Here is a 22,560-nt window from a genome sequence, read left to right as displayed (position 1 = left end):
GTAATTTCAGTCAAAAGCCTCGCCGACGTCGTCGAACTTACTATCAAAGACGAATGGAGAGATTACGGAGGGAAATTGAACGACAAATGCAAAAGAAGTTACAGGAAGAAGAGGAGGAGGAGGAGGAAGAAGATGAAGATTTGGAAGTTGAAACGGAATCAGAATCATCAGACGAGGAATTAATTGACGAAAACACTGAATAAATTTAAATAAAGTTTCACGAAATTTTTTAACGGAAAAATAATTTTTAAATTGAAAGTCTACAAGAGATGTCGAGGGGAAAATTACAAAATACAAATTCTACGTAACTCATGTATAAAAAAATATTTGAGAAAAAAAATTAAAAATTTCTAATATTAATTAAATATAGTGTTTGTGAATAAACTAAAAGCATATTGGACGACTCGATTTTCAAATTAATAGAACAAAAAGTAAATATAACATGCAGAATACCGATTTATTAATGTGAATGATTGCCATTTCTAAATTTTCCTTCATTTTTTTCTCATAAAAATTTTACACCGGCGAAAATAGCAAGCATAAATGCAAAATCGGCAGAAATGTAACAATTAGTACCAGATACTCGATACACATTAGTACCGAATGATTTAAAAACCTTAAATACCATGTAATTTGCAAATTTAATGCTTTATTTTCGATACTTTGTAAGAAGAAGTAAATTTGCACTAAATTTTCATCCTTTATTGTGTGTTACATATATCTACATATTTCATTAAAATATTTATATGTGCTGTCTATACGACTATTCTAAGTAATCATTTGATAATATTTATAGTGCATAAGCATTAAAAGTATCAGTATTCTGCATTCTTTTGGATTATATTGTTTTTTTCCGAATCATAATGGAAAAATGTATAGACGTAAATTGTGAAAAATCTAGTCGTGACGAAAAAGTGATGTCGATAATATCGAAAATTCTACGGAAAATAATGACAGGATCATATAATATTTAGTTCAATGTTATCTCTATTTACTAAGCATTAGACTTAGTTAAAAAGTCACTGGAATTTCGAGTTTCTACGAAATTTACTTAAATATCGATCCATGTCATTTTTCTTTCCTTTTCACTCTCTCCCTCTTTCTCCGTGCCTTACTGTATATTGCGTAGAATAGAAAAATTATGAATGTAATTTTTGCATTACTTTTCATCTAAAAAAATCAAGTTTTTCACGGCTTTAATATTTTTTGAGACATTGAAAAAGTTGCTTAATTCAATTATCTTTTGTTATTATTATTAAATATTTATGGATGTTAAAGTTCTGGTCAATAAAGCAATTTAATGTGTATTGAGAATATCTAGACTTTATCGAAGGAATTAGCCTACTCAGAAATTCCACAACAAACTTTTATCTCTATTCTAAGTGACACTAATACTTAGTGATATCATGATTTATTTATAGGTTGCTTCAGTCATAACATGAGCAGGAGCTGCAAATTCAATGATACTGTCTAAAGAGAAGAATTCAAAAGTTAATAAAAACATTAAAATTAGTAAAATTCTTCATTAATCATCTGCGTAACAACTTGCTTGTCATTTAATTATGACTTACGACACAAGATCGTCAGGTGTAAGATCAACCACGGACGCATCAACAGAAAATCAACAACAAGCGAATCAGCAGCAAACTGAAGCGACAACATCTGAACAGAATGAATTGTAATTATATTTTTCACTGATAATAATCATATTTTGTATTATAATATATTTTATTTCCTTTTCGTTTGACATTTTCAGATCACCCGAAGATCTAATTGCAAATTTTCCTGTAGCTAAGCTGCATTCTTTAAATAGTAAGATCAATAGTCCACGATGGGTTGTTCCAGTGTTGCCGGATCAAGAATTGGAGTGTCTGTTAAATTATGCCATTAAATTATCTCAGGCAGGCGTAGATTATGAGTGTGAACCATGTGTGCGTTTTTATAGAGATGGATTGACTGTATCCTTTACTAAGATATTAACTGATGATGCTGTTAGTTCATGGAAATTGAACATTCATAATAATATCTTGATGCTCTGTGGAAAATTGTTACATTTGTGTGCACTTCATATGAAAATTGATAATTCATGTCTTTTGGACTTGTTGGCGATTGTTTTAGATGCAGATAATAAATTTCATACTCACAATGCTGCCCGACAATCTGAATTGTTTTCAGTCCAAGGAGCGTCTGTTGAGGGATTATGGGGAACATTGTTAGATAATCAAACATTTGCAAAATCTCCAACAGAACCTCGTCAAGCACGCGGATGGCTAGTGGATTTAATTAATAGATTCGGTCAATTTGGTGGATTTGACAATTTTCTTGAGCGATTTAATTCTGGAATAGCATTAATGATTAAGAATAAATCACCGACAACAACAGAAGAACTTGCTGATATTCCTCAAACATCGTCAGGATGCACATCGTCAATAAGTTTGAGTGAAGAGGCATCAAAAATGAAGACATCAACGATATCATCAAGTGGAACAAACAGTACAAGTACGAGTTTATTGTTGGAAGAAAATAGTAAATTAACATTGCCAGTAATCCATCTGCTGTTGCGTCCTTTCGCTCAATGTCATGAACTTCTCACGCAAAAAACAATAGAGAAATATTTTCAGCCAATTTGGGAACCGCTCATAGAAATTCTTGATAATTTAAGTGACGACGAATTGAAACGTGATGCAAAATTAGAAGGCAAAAATGATTTAGTTAATGGTATTATTAAGTCATCTCGTTTACTCATGAGTCATTCTCCGAATGCTGAAAATTTAATTAAAGACTTGGAAATGTGTCGCCTTAAAATCATCTTGAGAGTCTTACAAATATCTAGTTTTAATGGCAAAATGAATGCACTCAACGAGATAAATAAGCTCTTGAGTTATGTATGCTATTATCCTCATAGACAACAATCTGATGACGAAGTTGACACGTTGACTGCAGAAAAAATGGCAAAATGGATAAAAGAAACAGACGTTTTAGGGATTGTATTAAAGGACTCGCTGCATCAGCCTCAATATGTTGAGAAACTTGAGAAAATACTGAGATTCCTTATCAAGGAGAAAACTCTCACCTTGGATGATCTAGCTGCTGTTTGGCGTTCACAAGCTGGAAAGCACGAAGCTATTGTAAAGAATGTGCACGATTTACTAGCAAAGCTTGCATGGGATTTCAATGCCGAACAACTGGATTATTTATTTGAATGCTTTCAGGTAATTTAAATTTATTTACTTAAACTAATTAACACTTCATAGTTACGTAAGCTGATGTTCGTACCTAATTTTTACGTAACATTTTTAAATATTTCTTAGTCGTTATTTTTCAAATTTATTTTGACTGTTTCATTTCATAAATTTTTAATTTTTCCAATATTCTCTAAAATTGTAGACAAGCATGAAGACGGCTAACAAGAAGCAACGCGAAAGACTTTTAGAACTAAACAGACGATTAGCTGAGGATGACAAAAATGGAGTAATGGCGGATAAGGTTTTAAAATTGTTCTGGTCACTAGCACATAGTCCCGAAGTTCCACCAGAAGTTTTAGATCAGGCTTTAGCTTCGCATGTAAAGATACTTGATTATAGCTGCTCTCAGGATAAAGATGCTCAAAAGCCAATTTGGTTGAATAAATGTGTCGAAGAACTGAAATCTAATGATGATTGGGTGCTGCCAGCATTAAGACTCATCCGAGAAATTTGCTGCCTGTATGAACCAACTCCAAATCATGTTCCACGCATTCATTCAATGTCTAATCGTCAACATGTCATTGATCGTTTACAAAATGAACATATGCTCGTGATTCTCGTAACTAATAGCCTAACCAAATATATGGAAAAAATTCGTGAATTAGTTAGGACTAATAAAAATTTGAAACCGATGGAGATTATGCTAGACAAACGTTATCCACATCCTCAACAAATTCAAGAACGTTTGGATTTTCTTAAATTTCTATTGAAAGATGGTCAATTGTGGCTTTGTGCCGATCAAGCAAAGCAAATTTGGCAATGTTTAGCAGTTAATGCAGCATTTCAAAGTGATCGTGAAGAATGCTTTCGATGGTTTGGAAAATTAATGGGAGATGAGCCTGATTTAGATCCTGGAATTAATAAGGAATTTTTCGAAAACAATATTCTTCAATTAGATCCACAATTGTTGACTGAAAGTGGAATAAAATGCTTCGAAAGATTCTTTAAAGCTGTCAATTCAAAGGAAGAAAAATTAAAGGCAAAACATCGTGGATATGTTTTAGATGACGAAGATTTGATTGGAAAGGACTATTTGTGGCGTGTAATAACGTTAAGTGGTGATGAAATAGCATATAAAGCTATAGAATTGTTAAAAGAAGTATCGACAGCTCTTGGACCACGCTTACAAGAGAACATAGCCGAGTTTCATGAAAACTTTATTAGTGATTGTTGTGATAAAATAAGGATAAGTTACGATCGAATATTAATGATAAAGAAGGCAATTGAGGAATCGACAAAAGAGCACAAAGAGTTGGAAGCACGAAAAATTATGGAAGCAGACGTAATTTGTCGTATTTTGCGAGTAATGCATGAATATATTAAAGAATGTGATAGAGTGTTTACCGGCGAAAGAATGTGCTTGAGTCTTAGTCGTGCATCACGCGGTAAGCACATTTGTCTCTTTATCCGATTCCAAACAAATGGACGTCAACTTGATGATATTGAAGTAACAACACATACAAATGAAACAGTCATATCCTTTAAGAGGAATCTATTGAAGCGCTTAAAGGGAACATCTATAAATAACATAAAAATTGACTTGTTTAATAATAATGGAGAATTAATTGAAATTTCCGATGATCGTCATCCTTTATCAATGTATAATATTCGTGATAAAACTGTAATTAATGTTAAGTTATCGCCTTTGGGAACAGCATTAGCTAGTTCACCAGACAGTTCAAGTTCGACAAGTTCTACAGGATCTCCGCCAAGGCCATGTTTAGATTTACAAAGAACAGAATCGGAAGCAACGTTGCCAGGCGTGATAATTTCAACAAAACATCAATATACTGAATTCTTTCTACAACTGCATCAATTAGGAAGTGAATTGCAACATAATAATTTGCGTGAATGTGCAAGAACTCTACTCCATTTACTTCCATTAGATAGTCTGACTGTCTCGCAAATTAATCAAATGTGCATCAACAAGTTCTTTGGAATTGGTGAAAAATCGGATAATCAAATGAGCGATGGCTTACTTCCTGAATCATTGTTCTTGTCACCAGATGCAGCACACGTGCTGTATAATCTAGAAGTTTTACAAGCATTATTAATGCCAGCATTGGATCCACATAGTGATAGCACCATGAGATTACAATTAGCTTGGCTTCATTCGGGCGTGGCACATTTCATATTGGATTTGCTTACAAAGAATAATTTTATGCCAAAAGCTGATGTCTATTGTAAACGCGCTGCCTATCAATGTGTTTTAAAATTAGTTAAATTATTTCTATTCATTATGGGTTACGTACTAAGTCGCGTTGGTGATGAGCCACTTCCAATAGATGGAATTCGAACTCAAGTTGAGATTTTAAAGCAAACATTATCGACAATTGTGTGCAATTCTGATCATACAATGAGAGCTATTGCATCAAAGCTTGCACAAAATATATCCGATGAGATGCTGAGTGAAAGTCCAGAAGGAGAAAATTGTCGAACATTATTTGCATCTGCATTACAATGGTCATTACCTGATGTTGCCACATTAAAATCTCTTGTACATTTATCATGGGCTGCATCAACAAGCTCATTTCATCTTTTAACGTCACCAAGTGAATTGGGAAATGAAAATGGACTGCCTGAGGCATTAGACTTTGCTGTTTGTAAAGAGGCTTTAGAAGTCCTCTGTTTTGGTCTAGTATTAAATCATAATGGCTATGAAGCATTAAGTCGCGATCCAAACTGGTCAAATTTCATAACATCTCTCGTTCTTATTAACGGATCTCGTCACATACGTCAAACTGCTAGTGAACAAATTTTTTACATGTGTACATACTGTTCAAGTGACAAGCGTCCTTTTATATTTATGGTGAAATTACTGATTGAAATACTTAAGACAAAAGTAACAGCATATTCGGCAACATGTAGTGAGTTCTTTCAATTATTTTGTAGAGTGCTTCGATTCGGATGTAGTTATAGTTGGCCTCTTAAAACATGTGATAATCTTTTGATGCAAGAAATTGAATGGATACGATCGATTCGAGATAATGTTAAATTGACTGGTGAAACTGGTGTTCACGATGACTTATTAGAAGGAAGATTAAATTTAACTAAAGACCTCATGTCTTATTTAAGTTTCGAAGTTAAACCGCAACTTAGTAATCTGATTGTGGAGATTGTTGATGATTTCATATTCCCTGCATCTAAACAGTATTTATATTATCGACGAAAGGGACATTTGCCTGATTTGAATGCTCCACCACCAGTATGCCGAAATCCGCATACAATTTCAGCTGCTTGTGATCTTTTGGTCGCTCTCTGCACCAATTCAGTGCCGAACATGAAATTACTCGTTAACACATTATTGGACATGTTTTGCTTCGGTAAGTCTCTGCCTTAATCTTGACAAATTTGCTTTACTAATTTAATTCATTTTATTAATCTAGAAGTAGAACCTTTACAAGAATGGGAGTATTTGCCAGCTGTTGGACCGAGACCAAAAGGAGGATTTTGCGGTCTGAAAAACGCCGGGGCAACATGTTACATGAATTCTGTTTTACAACAGCTTTTCATGGTCCCATCACTCAGATTAGGCATTTTAGGAGCATCTGGTAAGCATTATTTTGTGGCTTTCACATTTTATCCATGTGTGAATCCTTAAAAAAATAAGTAAATATACTAAGAAATACATTTCTATTTTCAGGTGCTTGTAATGATCCAAATGAGGATTTTAGCGGTGAAATGGATAATAGAGTAAGTATTTTATTGGCAACTATTGGAATTAAGGGAGAAAATAAAAATGATTTTGAAAATTTTCAGTCTGCTGGAAATGAAGAGGATAACAGTGGGAGAAAAAATTATAATGTAGGAATTCTGAAACATGTGCAAGCAATTTTCGCTCATCTCAGTCATAGTACATTGCAATTTTATATTCCGAGAGGACTGTGGACTCATTTTAAGTAAGTTAAATTAGTTTTGTGACAATTTTAATAATAATAATAAAATGAAATAATTTATAGACTACAAGGGGAGCCTGTAAATTTACGAGAGCAACAAGATGCAGTTGAGTTTTTCATGTCACTTTTTGAAAGCCTTGATGAAGGATTAAAAGCACTTGGTCATTCTCAATTGATGGGAGCAACATTAGGCGGTTTATTTAGCGACCAAAAAATCTGTCAAGAATGTCCACATCGATATTCAAAAGAGGAACCATTTAGTGCATTCAGTATAGATATTCGAAATCATAGCTCATTAACTGATTCACTCGAGCAGTATGTTAAAGGAGAGCTTTTGGAAGGTGCTGACGCGTATCATTGCGATAAATGTGATAAGAAAGTTGTAACAGTAAAAAGGACATGTGTCCGGAAATTGCCTCCAGTGCTTGCAATACAATTAAAACGTTTCGAATATGATTACGAAAGGGTATGTGCCATAAAATTCAACGACTATTTTGAATTCCCACGTTTTCTTGACATGGAACCATATACAGGTAATTTTTATTATTAAATTGATTAATTAAGTTAGTGCTGGAAATGATTTATGGATCTTATTTATTATTAGTATCTGGCTTGGCAAAAATGGAAGGAGAAATTGTAGAACTTGAAGAAGGAGAAGAAGAAAGTCAACCAACGAAATATCAATTAACTGGAATCGTCGTTCATTCAGGACAGGCGTCTGGAGGACATTATTATAGCTACATTTTACACAAGTATGTACTTAATTGAATTTTTTGATGAGCAAATTATATTTAATAGCATCAATTAATCATTATTATATTAATGTTTATAATTTTTCAGAAATGAAAATGGTGCAGAGCAATGGTATAAATTTGACGATGGAGAAGTAAGCGAATGCAAAATGCACGAAGATGAAGAGCTCAAAGCTCAATGCTTTGGTGGCGATTACATGGGAGAAGTTTATGACAACAATTTGAAACGGATGCAATTTAGGAGACAAAAGAGATGGTGGAATGCTTACATGCTTTTTTACACGAGAATTGACCATAATCAAACAGTCTACAAGCCATGCATTGAACAGTTGTCATTAGCTGAGAGTAAAAATTGCATTTTACCAATGCCGGCTCCAATTGAAAAGAGTCTTAGATTTCAAAATATTCGATTCCTTCATGCCCGGAGTTTATTCTCATCGGAATTCTTTTCATTCATAAGAAATTTGGTCAGTTGTAGCATTCCTGCGAGAATTGAGAAAATTGTAAATATTTATACTTATTAAATTCCTTTGTTCTCAATATTAAAACAATATTTCTATTTTTAGACATCAACAACTGAGGAGCTATCGCTGTTGTCTATCCAGCTTGCATCGCAATTTCTTTTTCAATTTGGATTTAAGACTAAGAAAACTCTACGTGGTGCTGCAATAGAATGGTAAGTTCTTTTTGGCCGTTATTTGTTAAATATTTATTAACCGGTAATTTTTAATTTCATTATAGGTTTGAGGCAATCAGTCCACATATTAGGCACTCAGTTTTAGTTCGACGATGGTTCGCACAAAATGCTCTCTTAAGTCCACCAAATCGTTTGGCAGAATATATACTTGTTGCATCGTCATTGGATATTCGTACAATTTTCGTCAAAATTGTCGTCTTCTTTTGTCATTTTGCTAGTCAAGATGAACCACTCCCGAATTATGATGGTTCTAATTTATGTGAGCAAGTTCTACATGCTGTTCTGAAATTGTTGATCCTAGAAGCTTCAGATTATGGTAAACATTTACCACATTTCTTCAGCTTATTCTTAACATATGCAGGATTAGGCGTTCACGAACGACATCAACTCTTGAAGGTAAAGCTTGATATTTGTGAACTTACTAAAATGTATTAATCTGTGATATCATTAGCTCAACGTTCCTGCAATATTTATGAAAGTTGCATTAGACGAAGGACCTGGACCACCTATTAAATATCAGTATCCTGAACTGCAAAAGCTCCATCAATGCGTATCGATTCTTGTAAGATCCAGTGACATCTCATCACGTTGCCAAAGTTCTTCGAGAGACATACCAATAAAGCCAAACATTTATGTGGATCCAAAGGTTCCATATGATCAGTTATTGCCGCTGACAGGCGAAGCTGAAGAACTGCTGTTGAATCGAACAAGGTAAAACATTTTTAAGGCTTTAAATTTAATTTTAAAATATTAATGAAAATTTTATTTAATTTAGCTACATTAAAAAGCTTATCGAGGACACGAATGTCGGAGAAGAAGGCATAAAATTATTGCAGTACTGCAGTTGGGAGAATCCTCAATTTTCACAAGCCTTACTTACTGAACTTCTTTGGCATTGTGGCTTTGCATATTGGCATGATATGCGTCATCATACAGACTTATTGTTGCACATTTTATTAATTGAAGATTCATGGCAACATCATAGAATTCATAATGCATTAATTGGTAAGTACATAATAATTTTTAAAATATTTTAAATGGATGGAAAATTTTACGTGATTTTAGGTTTCCCTGAAGATCGCGAAGGCCTTCTTGAAACGATTCAGCGTAATCGTCTGAACTATCAAAAAAGAGCTTATCAGTGTATAAAGTGTTTAGTACATCTATTTCGAAAGAGTCCAGTCGCATTGAATATGCTGCATGGAAATCCAACAATAGCACAAGCATGGTCACATGCTGTTGAATGGCTTCATGATGAGTTGGAAAGACAACGTGGCGTAGCTAGTCAATATAACTATAGTTCGTGGTCACCGCCAGCTCAATCGAACGAAAATACCAACAGTTTTGTACTCGAACGATCTCAATCAGCTAAAAATATACTGCAAATGGCATTCGAACTCTGTCCCGAAGAGGTAAGAGATTGATTTTAAATAATGGGATATTCTATTAATATTAATGTTATTTAGGAACAAGAGGAACCAAATGATTCGGAAGTAGAAGCAAATGAAGAATACCCACAACAGCCAAACACAAAGGTCAGCAAAGAAATTACGAATGAAATTGTATCTAATTCTCCATCTGTTGTAAGCACTGAACCACAATCAAGTAATATTGAAGTGGCAACAGATGAAGATGCTTTAAATAGAATTACGGAAAAACTTGGTACAATGAAGATTCACAAGACTCGTCAAGTTCAGGTAATTTTTTTTAAACTGTGCATTTAAGCATAACAGCATTTAATTTGGTAATTTTTTTGGTACAGGACAGTGAAGTGGAATCGAGTAGCACAATGTCGAGTGCTACAATACTGGAAAACGATCTTCCTGATACGGTAAATGAGATTGGAAAAATTGTCAACAGTACAATACAGCCAACAAATACAGTTCAGTCAGGAGTAGTAAATCAAGAGCAAAAATCATAGGTTAAAGAAACGCTTAAATCTTCTTGTCATTTTGTTCTCTCATGGTATTTTATTGTGGAACTTTAAAGAAAAAAAAAAGAAATCTTACAACATTTTTACAGAAATATGAAAAATAATCAAATCTTAATTAAATTAAATCAAAAAATGAAAGGATAAAAAAAAATAATAGCATAGTTCAAGAAAAATGAAAAATGAAGCTGAATGAAGATGAAAAAAATTCGATGAAAAATATTACGGTTTTTATTATTAATTATTTCATAGACAAAAAAAAAACACATATTATAATTCCATTATATTAACTCATTTATTTTTCTTTGATTTCATCATTTAAAAATTTAAATCATTCGGTATTGCCTGACTCTGAACTATTCAGCATGTTAAACGAAAAAAAAATAAAAAAAAATGATTTTTTTGGTTCAATTCAACAGAATTTGAATTCTCAAAAAATATATGACTAGTGTGAAGTTCTCCTGAAATTAGATGATAAATTGCAATGATATAAATGCCAGTTTGCTGAACTTTCTGGCTGACTTCATACTAGTAAAAAATATATAAAGGATTGTTAACTTTTGATTTCTATTATTTGAAATGCTAAAATCCAAAAATGCTACAACTGATAATAATTATAAATTATAATAACAACAATAATAAAATATTTTAAATTGGAAATATCAATTTCTAATATCTCTGAGTTGTTAATTGTCTGTTACTTATTTCCAGATAATTATTAAAATTTGAATTGTTTTGTTATTTTTTCAGCTACATATGACTAATTGTTTGTTATTTAAAGTTTTGAATATTTACCGGCGTGTGTTTAAGAATTACGTAACGAGTTTCAAAATTTTGAATTTTTAACGGCTTTCAAAATTTTGAATTTCTATCGGATTTTAAAATTTTGAATTTTTAACGAATTTCAAAATTTTGATTTTTAACGGATTTCAAAATCTTGAATTTTTAACGAATTTTAAATTTTTGAATTTTTAAATATTTTCCACGAACTTAAAACGGCTTTCAAAAATAAATTTTTTTAAAATTTTGTTAATTAAAGAAATTGACTTTAATGAAATGAAATGGGTATGGCTGAACTTTTGCGAATAAAAGCTTAATTAGAGTTAATTTAGGCAAATTATTCGAAAATATTAATTAAAATGACCATTTAGCGACAAGTATGACTAGCCCGGAAAGAGTTAGAAAGTTCAAGTTTTTGCATTTAAAATATGAGGATTTTTCATCCAATTAGTTGAAGTAAAATTATTAACACATTAGAGAGCAGAGATGCTTTGAAAAGCATATTAAGTCGCTGTTTATTAAGTGTCAATAGCTCACAGACATCAATCTGTAATGAGTAAATTTTTTGATACAAACGATTAACTTCCTACGATATTGCTCGTGCCTTTAAACTGCTTAATCAATATGAACGTGAACTATTTAATCTGCTTTATATATCTCTAGGTCATTAACGATATCGTAAATCGCTCATATAAAACAGCATAACATTGCTGTGTGAACTTCATTCTCCAACCTTTAATCTTCTAACAACTTCACTTTTTTTGTTGTTTACTAGTCTTTGTGCTCATGCGATTTAATTATTAGCCAATTATGAAAAACCAATCGATTAATATAATAATTAATCTATGGAACGTGAAGATTGTTTTCGGTCAGTACAATGGGTTTATTTTAAGAAATTAGACAACATTAAAACCATTATAATTATTTGTGAATGAATTTTCTAATCAGCTTTAGGTACTTTACTATGATTGTATTTTCATTTGTAATACTTTGAAATAGTGTAGTCTTGTAGCTTTTCATTTATTTTTTAAAAAGCGATAAAAGATTAAGTTGGATTTTAAATTTAACGGCTTAAAAAAAATTAAAATTTTAACGTTTTTGAAATATTTAAAATTTTATGATTTTAAAAATTCAAATTTAACGTTTTTCAAAAATTTAAATTCCAACGGTTTTCAAAAATTTAAAAAATTGTACTGGTTTTCAAAATTCAAATTCAACGGCTTTCAAAAATTTAAATTTTTGTCATTTTCAAAAATTCAAATTCAACGGCTTTCAAAAATTTAAATTTTTGTCATTTTCAAAAATTGAAATTTAACGGTTTTTCTAAAACTCAAATTTTAAACGGATTAAAAAAAATTCTTATAAGTTTTATATTAAATATTAAAGGCAATCAAAGTTGCCTGGTTTTTTTTTCTGAAGTCTGAAAAACAATGTAAGATATGACTCGAGTCAAAATAAGATTTTGATGTAAATACATAAAAATTCACTGCCATTTTCGGTCATAAATTAAGTGACACTTACAGCAGCATATCACTAAAAATACCTTAATTGCACATAGCACAAGTTCAAGAGAAATCAGATAAAATAAAAAATTGCCTCAATTTTTTCATGCTGCTACTATGTATGTCCTCAACATATTTCAATCTTCGTACGAGGGAATTTAGGGAGTGCTTATTGTGAGCCGAAAAACAATAAAATCTTTTAACATTTTTACAGGCAATACATTAATTTTATTGCTACATTTTCTCATTCAACCGCTGGAAGAGTAATTAGGCATTCTCTCACAAAAAGCACAAAATAATTAATTTGAGAAATGATTCGATCTCAATGTTATTAAAGCTTAACATCTCGGCTACTCCAATGAAATAATTAAGACAAAGAATTTGTGATGGAAATCATGAAAATGTTGTTAATTGATGCTGTCTTTTGTGTCTTTTTATGCATCCAAATGAAATATTTAGCAATAAATTATTGAGCATTGTGGCATCGAAACTCATTCAGACACACGAGGAGCCATGAGAATGTAAATTAAAATAGGTGGGTACTTTTGATTAAACTTGACATTTTGATGGAACTTTCTCCTACATATATGCTTTTTATATAACAAAATTTGACCATACGATGACCACTTAAATACTGTTTACTTAAATTCACCGCATGCAAAGAAATTGATATTGGATTTGTGTATGGTTTATTGCCTGTCAAATATTTTCTTCTTGACGCTTGCTTACTTACCTTTCAATATGTCTATCCGTCTATTTATATTTCCATGACCTGTAATCAATGGATCAAAATCAATATTTTTCGCATTATCTGGAGATCAATCAAGTTGAGGATTGATTTTTTTCGAAGAATTGATGATAGTGACCTATAACTAACAACAGCTTTATGAGGATATTAGTCAAATTTCATAGAGAAATTTATTTTGTTAAACACCGGTTTCAGAATTATTAGAAATGAGTAAAAAAAATTAATCTTTCATTTGATTTATAAGATATGGCAGCGCTCCTTATGTTTGTTTAAGTAAGATTTAGTGTGTTCCACTCTGAAAAGTGTCAGAACTACTAACCTGAACAGCACAACGTGTTCGCTAGGGCACTTTTATATCGCCTTATTAACGGTAAAATGTGATGATGTCCTGACTCAGTTTCTTGTTGTTTGATTACGAGGACAAAAATGCAATTCGCTTGATTGTGCTTCTCGGAGAGGATATTGAATTAACCAGGTACCAGAGTTTGAAGTTTAAATGGAGTCGGGTCAACTAGAATTTACTTATCCTTGCAAATTTAAAATCACGGTGCATCTTAACGGTGCACAACTTCGTATTTTAAATTCGACAAAATAGCGGTACTCTAGCAAACACATTGTGCTGTTCGGGAAACGTTTCACTATGGATCAAAAGAAATTAATCATCGTAATATTGGGTTCCTCACACATATCGATAAAAATCTGCATAATGTATGGGATGTCTTTTGAAAGTTGGCTATGATTCATCAGTTTTTAATTTACTAAGGAAGCTATATGTTGCATTTTTTATTCCATTATATTTTTCGAAGTAATTTTACTCGACTAATTATTTAAAGAATTCATGATTTCTGTAACAGCTTGATTGTCTTATTGCGTGATGTAGCAGATCCTTTAACAAATAATAATGAGCATATTCATCTAAATGAGGTTGCTCATGAGTATATTCAACCGATAAAGTTGAGTATGTTCAATTTTATGAGCATATTCACGCTCATTGTCCACTTTTGATTCCCAATTAAATATGAATATAAGAGTCAAAATACCTAATTTTGCACAAACTTGATTTTGTAATTGCAGTTGACTGTTAATATAATTAAAAATTCCTTAAGGATTTTATTTATTTACAATGATGTTTATTCTTCGGAGTTCAAAACCAGTCTGAAGTTTTGTATGAAAAGGGGTTTTCAACTATGCATAATAAATATTATTCAAATCTCAAATGAACGTTATAACACTTGAATTATCTTTGACCCTTTGATCACCAAGACATTGAGTTGCCAAAATATTTTTATATCCGGATAACATATTAATCCAACTGGATCAATTTCATCACCCCAATAAAAATAACGAAGATACAGAAATTTTCACTTTAATTTTAACAACCTGATGATAATAATCTTGAGATTATAAATAATTGCTTCAATTTCTCTCCAGTCCAAATGACTCAACATCAACGATGATTTCCTACATAGTAACTAGTGTTAACGGCCGCATGCATTATTATTGTATAATGTCAAAAAAAGACTAAAAAAAAGAGTAATGATGATTAGATTTATTTACGTCTTTCTCTTCAGCAAACAAAATTTATTATAATGTTAATTTTATATATAGTTATATATCAGTGCTGCTTTTTCGGGAGAGCATTTCTCGTAACTTTTTCTTATTCTCTGATTAAATTTCTTTTTCACATTTTCTCCGAAAGTTGCTCATTTCGCGCTTTCATATATACTGTGTGGTTGGTGCAGGCAGGCACATTGATGGAAATATTAATTTCATATTTTTTTCAGTCTTTTACTGACTATACACTCGATTAGGCGTGCTCGTGAAAGTGGACAATAAATATCTCTTTTTAAATCATTCATCCGGCTAAAGTGTCTTTTTTCGGAACTTAAATTTATTTGTGTGATTTTAGTTGCGTGTACTGTAATTTAAGTCTAATAATTTGTGCCTTTATAATATCAAATTTTATGGATAAATGCATGATTAATTTTGTTGTGCTTGTGATAAGGTCTTCATGCAAATTTTTAATAAATTAGAAATTTAATAAAGTGAAATTTTCATCCTGTCCTTACTTATATGTCCACTTTGTTCGTACAACCGGTCTACTGACCTCTGAAGATATCCATCCATTCAGATATTCAATAAAAAATTTGTGTTAAAATCAGTGAAAGTTGTTAATTGTTCATGTGCTTTTTTTTCTTTTTCATTCATCAGATCTTATGTTAAATGCATTAACATCTGCAAGTTATACAAAAAAGATTAATCATGCATTTTAGTGCTTATAAAATTATGTTTAGTACTTAGATATGAGATACCAAAAAAATGTGAATTTTAACGTATTTTTGTGATTCAAATTTTAACGGACTTTTGAAATTTAAAAAATTGTTCAAAATTTTGTCAAAAAATTTCAAAAATCAATTTTGACATTCGAAAATTCAAATCAATATATATATATGTGGTCATACGGAAAAAAATCGCCCTAAAATCGCCCCAAACAAAACTAATACATTGACAAAAGATAAATTTGAATTTCACATAACGGTTACGAAAAATGTTAACAAACAAGTTTTTGCATTGTCAGTCAGTCAATTTAAAGAACAGTCGACGTTTCTTTAACGTAACTCCCAAATTCTTCAAGATATTCGTCGCAATCAATGTACAGTTGTTGATAAATAAAAATTTCATAACCTTCATTTGAAATTCAATTTTTTTACGTACTGTAAATTTTGTCATTGTGTTAGTGTCTTTTCAAAAAAATAACCGTCATTTTTCCGTATGACCACATATATATATATTGATTCAAATTAAAATTGACAGTTGGAAATTTAAATTAAAATTGACAGTTGGAAATTTAAATTAAAATTGACAGTTGAATATTCAAAAATCAATTTTGACAGTCAAAAATTAAAATTTAAATTGACAGTTGGAAATTTAAATTAAAATTGACACTTGAAAAGTATTCTTTTGATCACAACAATGTTGTTGTTTACTTAACATGAGTCTTTACGTACTTTCTTCGTATAGTTTATTGTTAAACAAATGGACAATAAATGTAAAACACACAGTAATATAGGTCACGTATTTCAATAATGTTCAACTGTACACACTGTACGCTTTAATCGTACATATTTGGTATCCCTATATCTAGGTACTTTAACAAATAATAATGAAAGAAGTTGCCGGATGAAAAGTTTAAAAAATGTCCATTCCAATTTTACAGTGATTTGTCAACTTTCTATAATCATATTGCTTTACACCTGTAGAAGCAAAATAGCCTAGTGATATTTGCCTTATTGAATGAAAGAAAAACAAATCGTCGCTCACACACGGAGGAGAAGCTAAAATAGTGAAGAGAAAAGAAAGTCGAATAATAGATAAAAAAATACAAAAAAATAATAAAATTAAGCAATAATTAAACAGAAAAGAATTCCATTGAAGAGTTCATTGAAGTTGCATTGTTTATTACCACATATGATTGCGGAAAAATGAAGCACGTTACAATAAATTTCGTACTACTCTTGTTATACTTCATCAGTAAGTGAAACCAGACGCCCTTGATGATGACTTGCCATTCACCTTTCACTGCCGTGATAAAAAATTCTGTTCCTCTCATTTCTTTCTTTCTTTTCGTGATATTCCATTTCTTTTTCGACATTCTATGTATTTCCGTTAAATACTTTACTATGTAAATAAGCTCACCTTTCTACTTTTACAAAATTTGCTCTTTTTAACAACCCATGTGATACGTGATACAGATCATATCATTTATATTCCATCATATGTATTTACTGTTAATGAAATTTCACCTTGTTAATACTGCTTTAACACTTAAATTATGTATACCTAATTATATTCTTCCATTTTTAATTTCAAATTCACTTCCAGTGAAATTTACAATCTGATATCAATCAGCACATGCATAACATATTAACTTTTATTTTTTAAATAATAACAAATCTCTAAGCGAGAAAATATTATCTGTTATTAGCACATAATCCTCCCTGGCATGACATCCCATACTTAAAATTTAAAGAGCTGAATGTTTTTGAGACCAAATTTTGATTCATAGAAATTATAAATTTTTAACGGTTTTCTAAATTTCAAATTGACAGATTAGTTCAAAAATTTTACATATAAACTGAAATAAAATGAAGTTTTGAACTGAACTGAAATGAATTTTGTAATAACATGTTTTTGAATCATAAGCATACATAAAATCAGCTATTACTAGCATTAACATTTACGTACAAAAAAGAAAACAGCCATTCAATAAAATTGAAAAATAAAATTGCTCTAATTTCTTGGAGATATCTCAATTTACATTTGCTTTTTTGCAAACATAATTTAATGTTGATGCCAAGGTTATATAAAAGCTATGTATAAGGCTGCCATATGCTTTGCAAAATTATTGTCTTCTATAAAAACAAAGAAAATTGTGACATAAAGTCTGCATAAAAAGAAAAAAAATTGTATAGAGCGAATTCAACTGTCATTTGAAATTCAAAATTTATTTCGTTAAATTTAACGAAACTTAAGAGCCAATTTCATGTTGTTTATAATTATTCATTTGAATTCCTTAAAGACAGAAAAATTTTTGCAGAGTTTAATAGTTTAAAAAGGTTAAAGCTTAAGTAAATTTTAATTTATTAAGTAGTCGTTCACTTACTTTAAGAGGTAAAACCCGCTTTTATATTCTCTTTGCCCACTCTTTCCAAATTCTTCCTAAAATAATCAATAAATTATGCTTTATATATAGCTAATGAACTATCTGGCCAGCCTGGCATTTTCTCGAAAACACTAATGCTTTACATAGATAATTCATGAAAATGAAAGGCATGTACCATCCAGTGCGAAAAGTGTTATTAGAAAATAGTAAAATTCAAAGGTTGTCGTGTGCTGTTTAGACTGACAACCATAACGAAATAGAGATAAATGGAAGAAAATTTATCAATTATGGGAAATCTGTTTGAAGTTAATAAATCACGCTGCGAACACTGTTCAATCCAAAAGTGTAAATAAATAAAATGTGCCAACAGTACATACTGGGTATTGAGATTATTGTGAATCTACCTGAAAATACACAGCATGTTATCGAAATATCTATATCCACCAACAAAAATATTTTGATTCAGATTGAGGTTTCGAGGCAGTTTAACTAGAATTGGATTGAACGACCTTGACAGACATTCAATTAAAAACCACATTGCTTCCTATGAACTCTTACAAAAAATTATTGAGAATGTATACAGAAAAAATGGCATAAACCCTCATAACTTTATTAATTCATTAACAATATTATTTTATATATTAAGATATACTCATTTATCCTCTCTACTCTTAGGCACCGTCAATCAAGTCCAATGTTTATGCGTCTTAGAATCAGACTTTGGATTTGCCCTTAATTGTAATTTTAAAAATGCTGGAATGTTTCGTATAAGAAACTTGGGCGGTCTTAAAGCTCATATTGGCTTAGGTAGGTTCTGGGTACACTCTTGATAATTTATACAAAAATCCTCTTCCTTTGCTTTTTGTAAAAAGTAAAACTATTAAGACTAATCATGTAAATTTTTATGTACACAAAAAACTCATAATTATGGACTTTAATGCTATAATCATCTTAAAAGGTTTCAGTCTCGGTGACGAACTCGGATTTCCAGAATCACTAGGAAATGTTGAAGGCAGCAAGAAGAGATCATTGGATGTTCGTACCATGGGAAATGGAAATTCAATAGGCTATATGCCAGAAAAAATGCCGGTAAGAGAAAATGTAAATAATGATAATGAAGAAACTTTTATTATTCGATTAAAAATTGATATTGTTAATAGAAAATATCATATTGAATATGTCATTAATGGAATTGATGGAAAAAAGTTGTGCGAAATCGAAAGTAAATTACATATATTAATGATACGAGTGAAATTTTAAAGTCAAAAGAAAAGAAAAATTAAATTTTCATGCGGCACATTAATCGGTGTCAGTTGGTCAGAGCTGATCATTATAATATGATTCACCAAATATGCCAAAGACCGTTAAAGAAAACAAATAAAGATTGCATTTATTGTTGGACATCAGGCAGTGCAAAAGTACTGTTGTCTGACTCCTTATAAGAAGAAGTGACGTTTCAGAATGTAGTACTTGCTAAAATATGGGACAATTCAAAAATTACGTCCATTAAAAAATTATGTTCTCGTGCAAAACAAAAGCCTCAATTTAGAAGCTAGGTAGAGTTCGGTGTTGTTTTAACGGTCATTTTAGATTTGAATAATATTTATTGTACATAGTTGAGAACCCCTTGTCATCCAAAAGTTCAGTTTCCATTTAAACTTCGTTTGCATACACATTACATGCACAATTTCAAAAAGGTCTTAAGGGCATGGAAATGATCATAAAGATCAAAAGGTGATCGATCAGTTTAGCGCCTTTGTTCGATGTTACTATGAATTTATCGTAGATTCCATTAGACTATAAACTTTGTATTTTTCTGGATTTCCACACTCAAATTATAATTTGTCACGTTCGTGTCATGACACAGCTAACTTTAGACTATCAATCCATAAATTGAACGTAATTTCTGACCGATCCCAAAGCAACTACAACTTCATTCCAAAATTCGCATAAAAATCTGCAATGGTATTACTTAGTGTGGACACGTCCTTGAACGTAGATTATACTTAAATAAGTTCGGAAGTTCATTCAATGTCCATACCAATGTAAATTAATAACCTGTCTAGGCATGTCTAGAAGCTAAAATGAATGAAAATTTTCACATTATCTCTTGAATTTGGAGCAGATAATTACTTGCAAGCTCTATGATCATTTGATTGATGGTCACATGATTATTAGACCTTATGAATTTTATGAAAGTAGTCATTTATATTATTGTACTTTCTATTATTAAAGCAAATTGGAGTGCAGCACAATTACCCGATGCGTCAAATTGCAACAGTAGCACCAGACCGCATGACACCATATCGTGGATTTTCTAGACCACTTTCAGCAGTACCACAAGTACCTCAAGCTTTCAAAAAACCACAACTAATGACTGAAGCTCTGGTAAAGGAACGATTTATTATGCCTTAATTTATCAATGTTAATTAAATTGTTCATAACTTTCAGACTCTTCCATTAGGCGTCCCACGCTTTAAGAAACTACCTCAAGATCCCATAAAAGTTAGTGAAAATGTCATGTATATTACTCCAACGCAGCAACCAACAACAAACAACATAATTCGCACAGTAGTCAATGCATATCCTTCAAACGCATACGAAGAAACAGCATCAAGCAATGTAAACGTTGTGAGCGTAATTCCAAGTTTCCAATCACTTCCATTGTCAACTTCAAATAAGTTTGAATCTCTTACCAAAGTTGAGACATCTCCACCTGAAGAAGATTTACCGAATGTTGACTTGAAAGGTCATACAATTGAAGAATTAGCAGCTGTTGCTAATGTCAGTGTTGAGACTATTAAATCTGCCATAAAATTGCGTCAACAGCAAATGCTTGTGGAGAAGAAAATTCAAAAATCTGTTGCAGATAGGAAGAAAATATTGGAACCATTGACAAAGCAAACAACATTGCAAGCAACGACCATCGAAAAAACCACTCCAAGAAGTACCACTCAATCATCAACAACGACAACCAATTTTATTAAATCCACATCGTCTTATATTCCAAAAAAGAAAGTCGTCAAGAAACATCCTCTTCAAGGAAGTCATAAGGTAAGTCTTATAAGCCTCAATTATTTTGAGAATTACTTAATTAAAAGTTCAATGTCAATTTCAATTAGGTGATGAATGCACCGAAAGAGTATTATCCATCAGGTTATGATAAAAATTACGATGATAATTTCAAATCGAAGGTTGATTTGCCAGCGACTTCCTTCCATTGCGGAGATCAGAAGCACTTCCCTGGATTATATGGTGATGAGGAATTAGGATGCATGGTAAGCTTCTCTTAAACTACAACTAGACTATAATTATTTATGGATGTTCATAAATATGTAAATCCAATCAATTGCTTCTCATTTCCTATTGTATCTTCTCAAAATCAATTTATGAACACGTGTAATTAAAGATACATGTTTTATTGAGGGTTGGACTGAACATTATTACTGTGCATTAATCCATTATTTTGAAATTGCTTTATTCAAAAATTTGAAAAGGCTAATATGTTCAACAAGAGTCATTGAAAGTTTATATCCAAATAATTGAATTCACCTTTCTGTCTATCTCTTTCTTTCTCAGGTATTCCATGTATGTGCATTAACTGACGATGGTCTTATTATGAAGTCATTCTTATGTCCGGAAAGTACGCTTTTCGATCAGACCATATTGAAATGTAATTGGTGGTTCTATACTGACTGTAAAAGTAGCAAAACACTCTATGACTCAAACTTGCCTGTATCAAAAAGCTATCAATTAATGAAATCCCTTTCATTTTTCTCGAAAAATTACAAAACGCCATCTAATGAAACGGCAGAGATTGTCAATGATAGTATTAAAGCTGATGATGTATTGATTGTAACACCTCTCGACCAGCAATAATTAATTATTTTGAAAATTTGTCATGCTAGTCAAAAGCCGCTAAAATTATTTGCAGATTTTCGGTGATAAAAGCTTTTTTTAGATGCTTAACAATTTTTTTTTGTGTATTTATTAGGTTTGATTAGTAATTTATTGATTATTTTTAATTTATTTTAATCTAATGATCATTATGTACTTTCGTGACTTTGAAAATTATTTTAAATAAACACATATTTATGTCAACATACTTTCTTTGTTTGCATGGCTTATTGCAGATATTCAAATTAAGTATGCTTCTCTATAAATTGAGCAACTTAGCAGAAATTGTGCAAATTGTGAGTTTTGCAAGCATTTTGACTTTTCAGGGATTATCCTTGATTGCATTCTTAATATTTTGGAATTGCGGTAAATGAAGTTTAATTAAAACGACTTCCTAGCGGATTTATAAATCCACAATGATGTTTATTCTTCGGAGTTCAAATACAGACT

At 31.3% G+C, this 22,560-nt stretch overlaps 2 protein-coding genes across 5 annotated transcripts; both read left to right on the top strand.

Annotated features, from left to right (window-relative positions):
• The first annotated feature begins 298 nt into the window (after window positions 1-298).
• On the top strand, window positions 299-11,195 carry faf (ubiquitin carboxyl-terminal hydrolase-like faf). Of its 4 annotated transcripts, none has more exons than XM_070644015.1 (17): window positions 299-431; window positions 1,422-1,678; window positions 1,757-3,212; window positions 3,388-6,568; window positions 6,632-6,796; window positions 6,889-6,938; window positions 7,005-7,144; window positions 7,205-7,674; window positions 7,746-7,893; window positions 7,982-8,396; window positions 8,460-8,569; window positions 8,635-8,986; window positions 9,042-9,301; window positions 9,366-9,595; window positions 9,668-10,002; window positions 10,057-10,287; window positions 10,353-11,195. In XM_070644015.1, exons 2-17 carry the CDS (start codon window positions 1,563-1,565, stop codon window positions 10,509-10,511), a joined length of 7,818 nt encoding a protein of 2,605 aa, XP_070500116.1. In that variant the 5' UTR covers window positions 299-431; window positions 1,422-1,562; the 3' UTR covers window positions 10,512-11,195. The 4 variants fall into 4 exon arrangements, with proteins under 4 accessions (XP_070500116.1, XP_070500109.1, XP_070500093.1 ...); XM_070644008.1 differs by having other exon boundaries at window positions 9,656-10,002; XM_070643992.1 differs by having other exon boundaries at window positions 6,889-7,144; window positions 9,656-10,002.
• A 5,746-nt stretch (window positions 11,196-16,941) lies between these two features.
• Window positions 16,942-22,123, top strand: LOC139093238 (uncharacterized). Its single transcript, XM_070643891.1, has 7 exons — window positions 16,942-17,081; window positions 18,889-19,020; window positions 19,172-19,302; window positions 20,449-20,601; window positions 20,665-21,267; window positions 21,336-21,491; window positions 21,793-22,123. Exons 1-7 carry the CDS (start codon window positions 17,033-17,035, stop codon window positions 22,090-22,092), a joined length of 1,524 nt encoding a protein of 507 aa, XP_070499992.1. The 5' UTR covers window positions 16,942-17,032; the 3' UTR covers window positions 22,093-22,123.
• The last annotated feature ends 437 nt before the right edge of the window (window positions 22,124-22,560 follow it).

This window comes from Chironomus tepperi, unplaced genomic scaffold (genome assembly GCF_022539635.2).
Source record: "Chironomus tepperi strain 1889 unplaced genomic scaffold, CSIRO-AGI_Ctep_v1 contig_16, whole genome shotgun sequence".
Taxonomy (NCBI): Eukaryota; Metazoa; Arthropoda; class Insecta; order Diptera; family Chironomidae; genus Chironomus; species Chironomus tepperi.
This window is presented reverse-complemented; position numbering and strand designations above follow the sequence as displayed.

What these genes read in the sequence shown, in the direction of transcription:
- faf (XM_070643992.1), top strand. Translation starts at nt 1,563, where the DNA reads ATGACTTACGACACAAGATCGTCAGGTGTAAGATCAACCACGGACGCA. An exon ending in CTGCGAGAATTGAGAAAATT is followed by an intron (nt 8,397 to 8,459) that starts GTAAATATTTAT and finishes TTCTATTTTTAG; the next exon opens with ACATCAACAACTGAGGAGCT. An exon ending in AACGACATCAACTCTTGAAG is followed by an intron (nt 8,987 to 9,041) that starts GTAAAGCTTGAT and finishes TGATATCATTAG; the next exon opens with CTCAACGTTCCTGCAATATT.
- LOC139093238 (XM_070643891.1), top strand. Translation starts at nt 17,033, where the DNA reads ATGAAGCACGTTACAATAAATTTCGTACTACTCTTGTTATACTTCATC. An exon ending in AACTAATGACTGAAGCTCTG is followed by an intron (nt 20,602 to 20,664) that starts GTAAAGGAACGA and finishes CATAACTTTCAG; the next exon opens with ACTCTTCCATTAGGCGTCCC. An exon ending in ATGAGGAATTAGGATGCATG is followed by an intron (nt 21,492 to 21,792) that starts GTAAGCTTCTCT and finishes TTTCTTTCTCAG; the next exon opens with GTATTCCATGTATGTGCATT.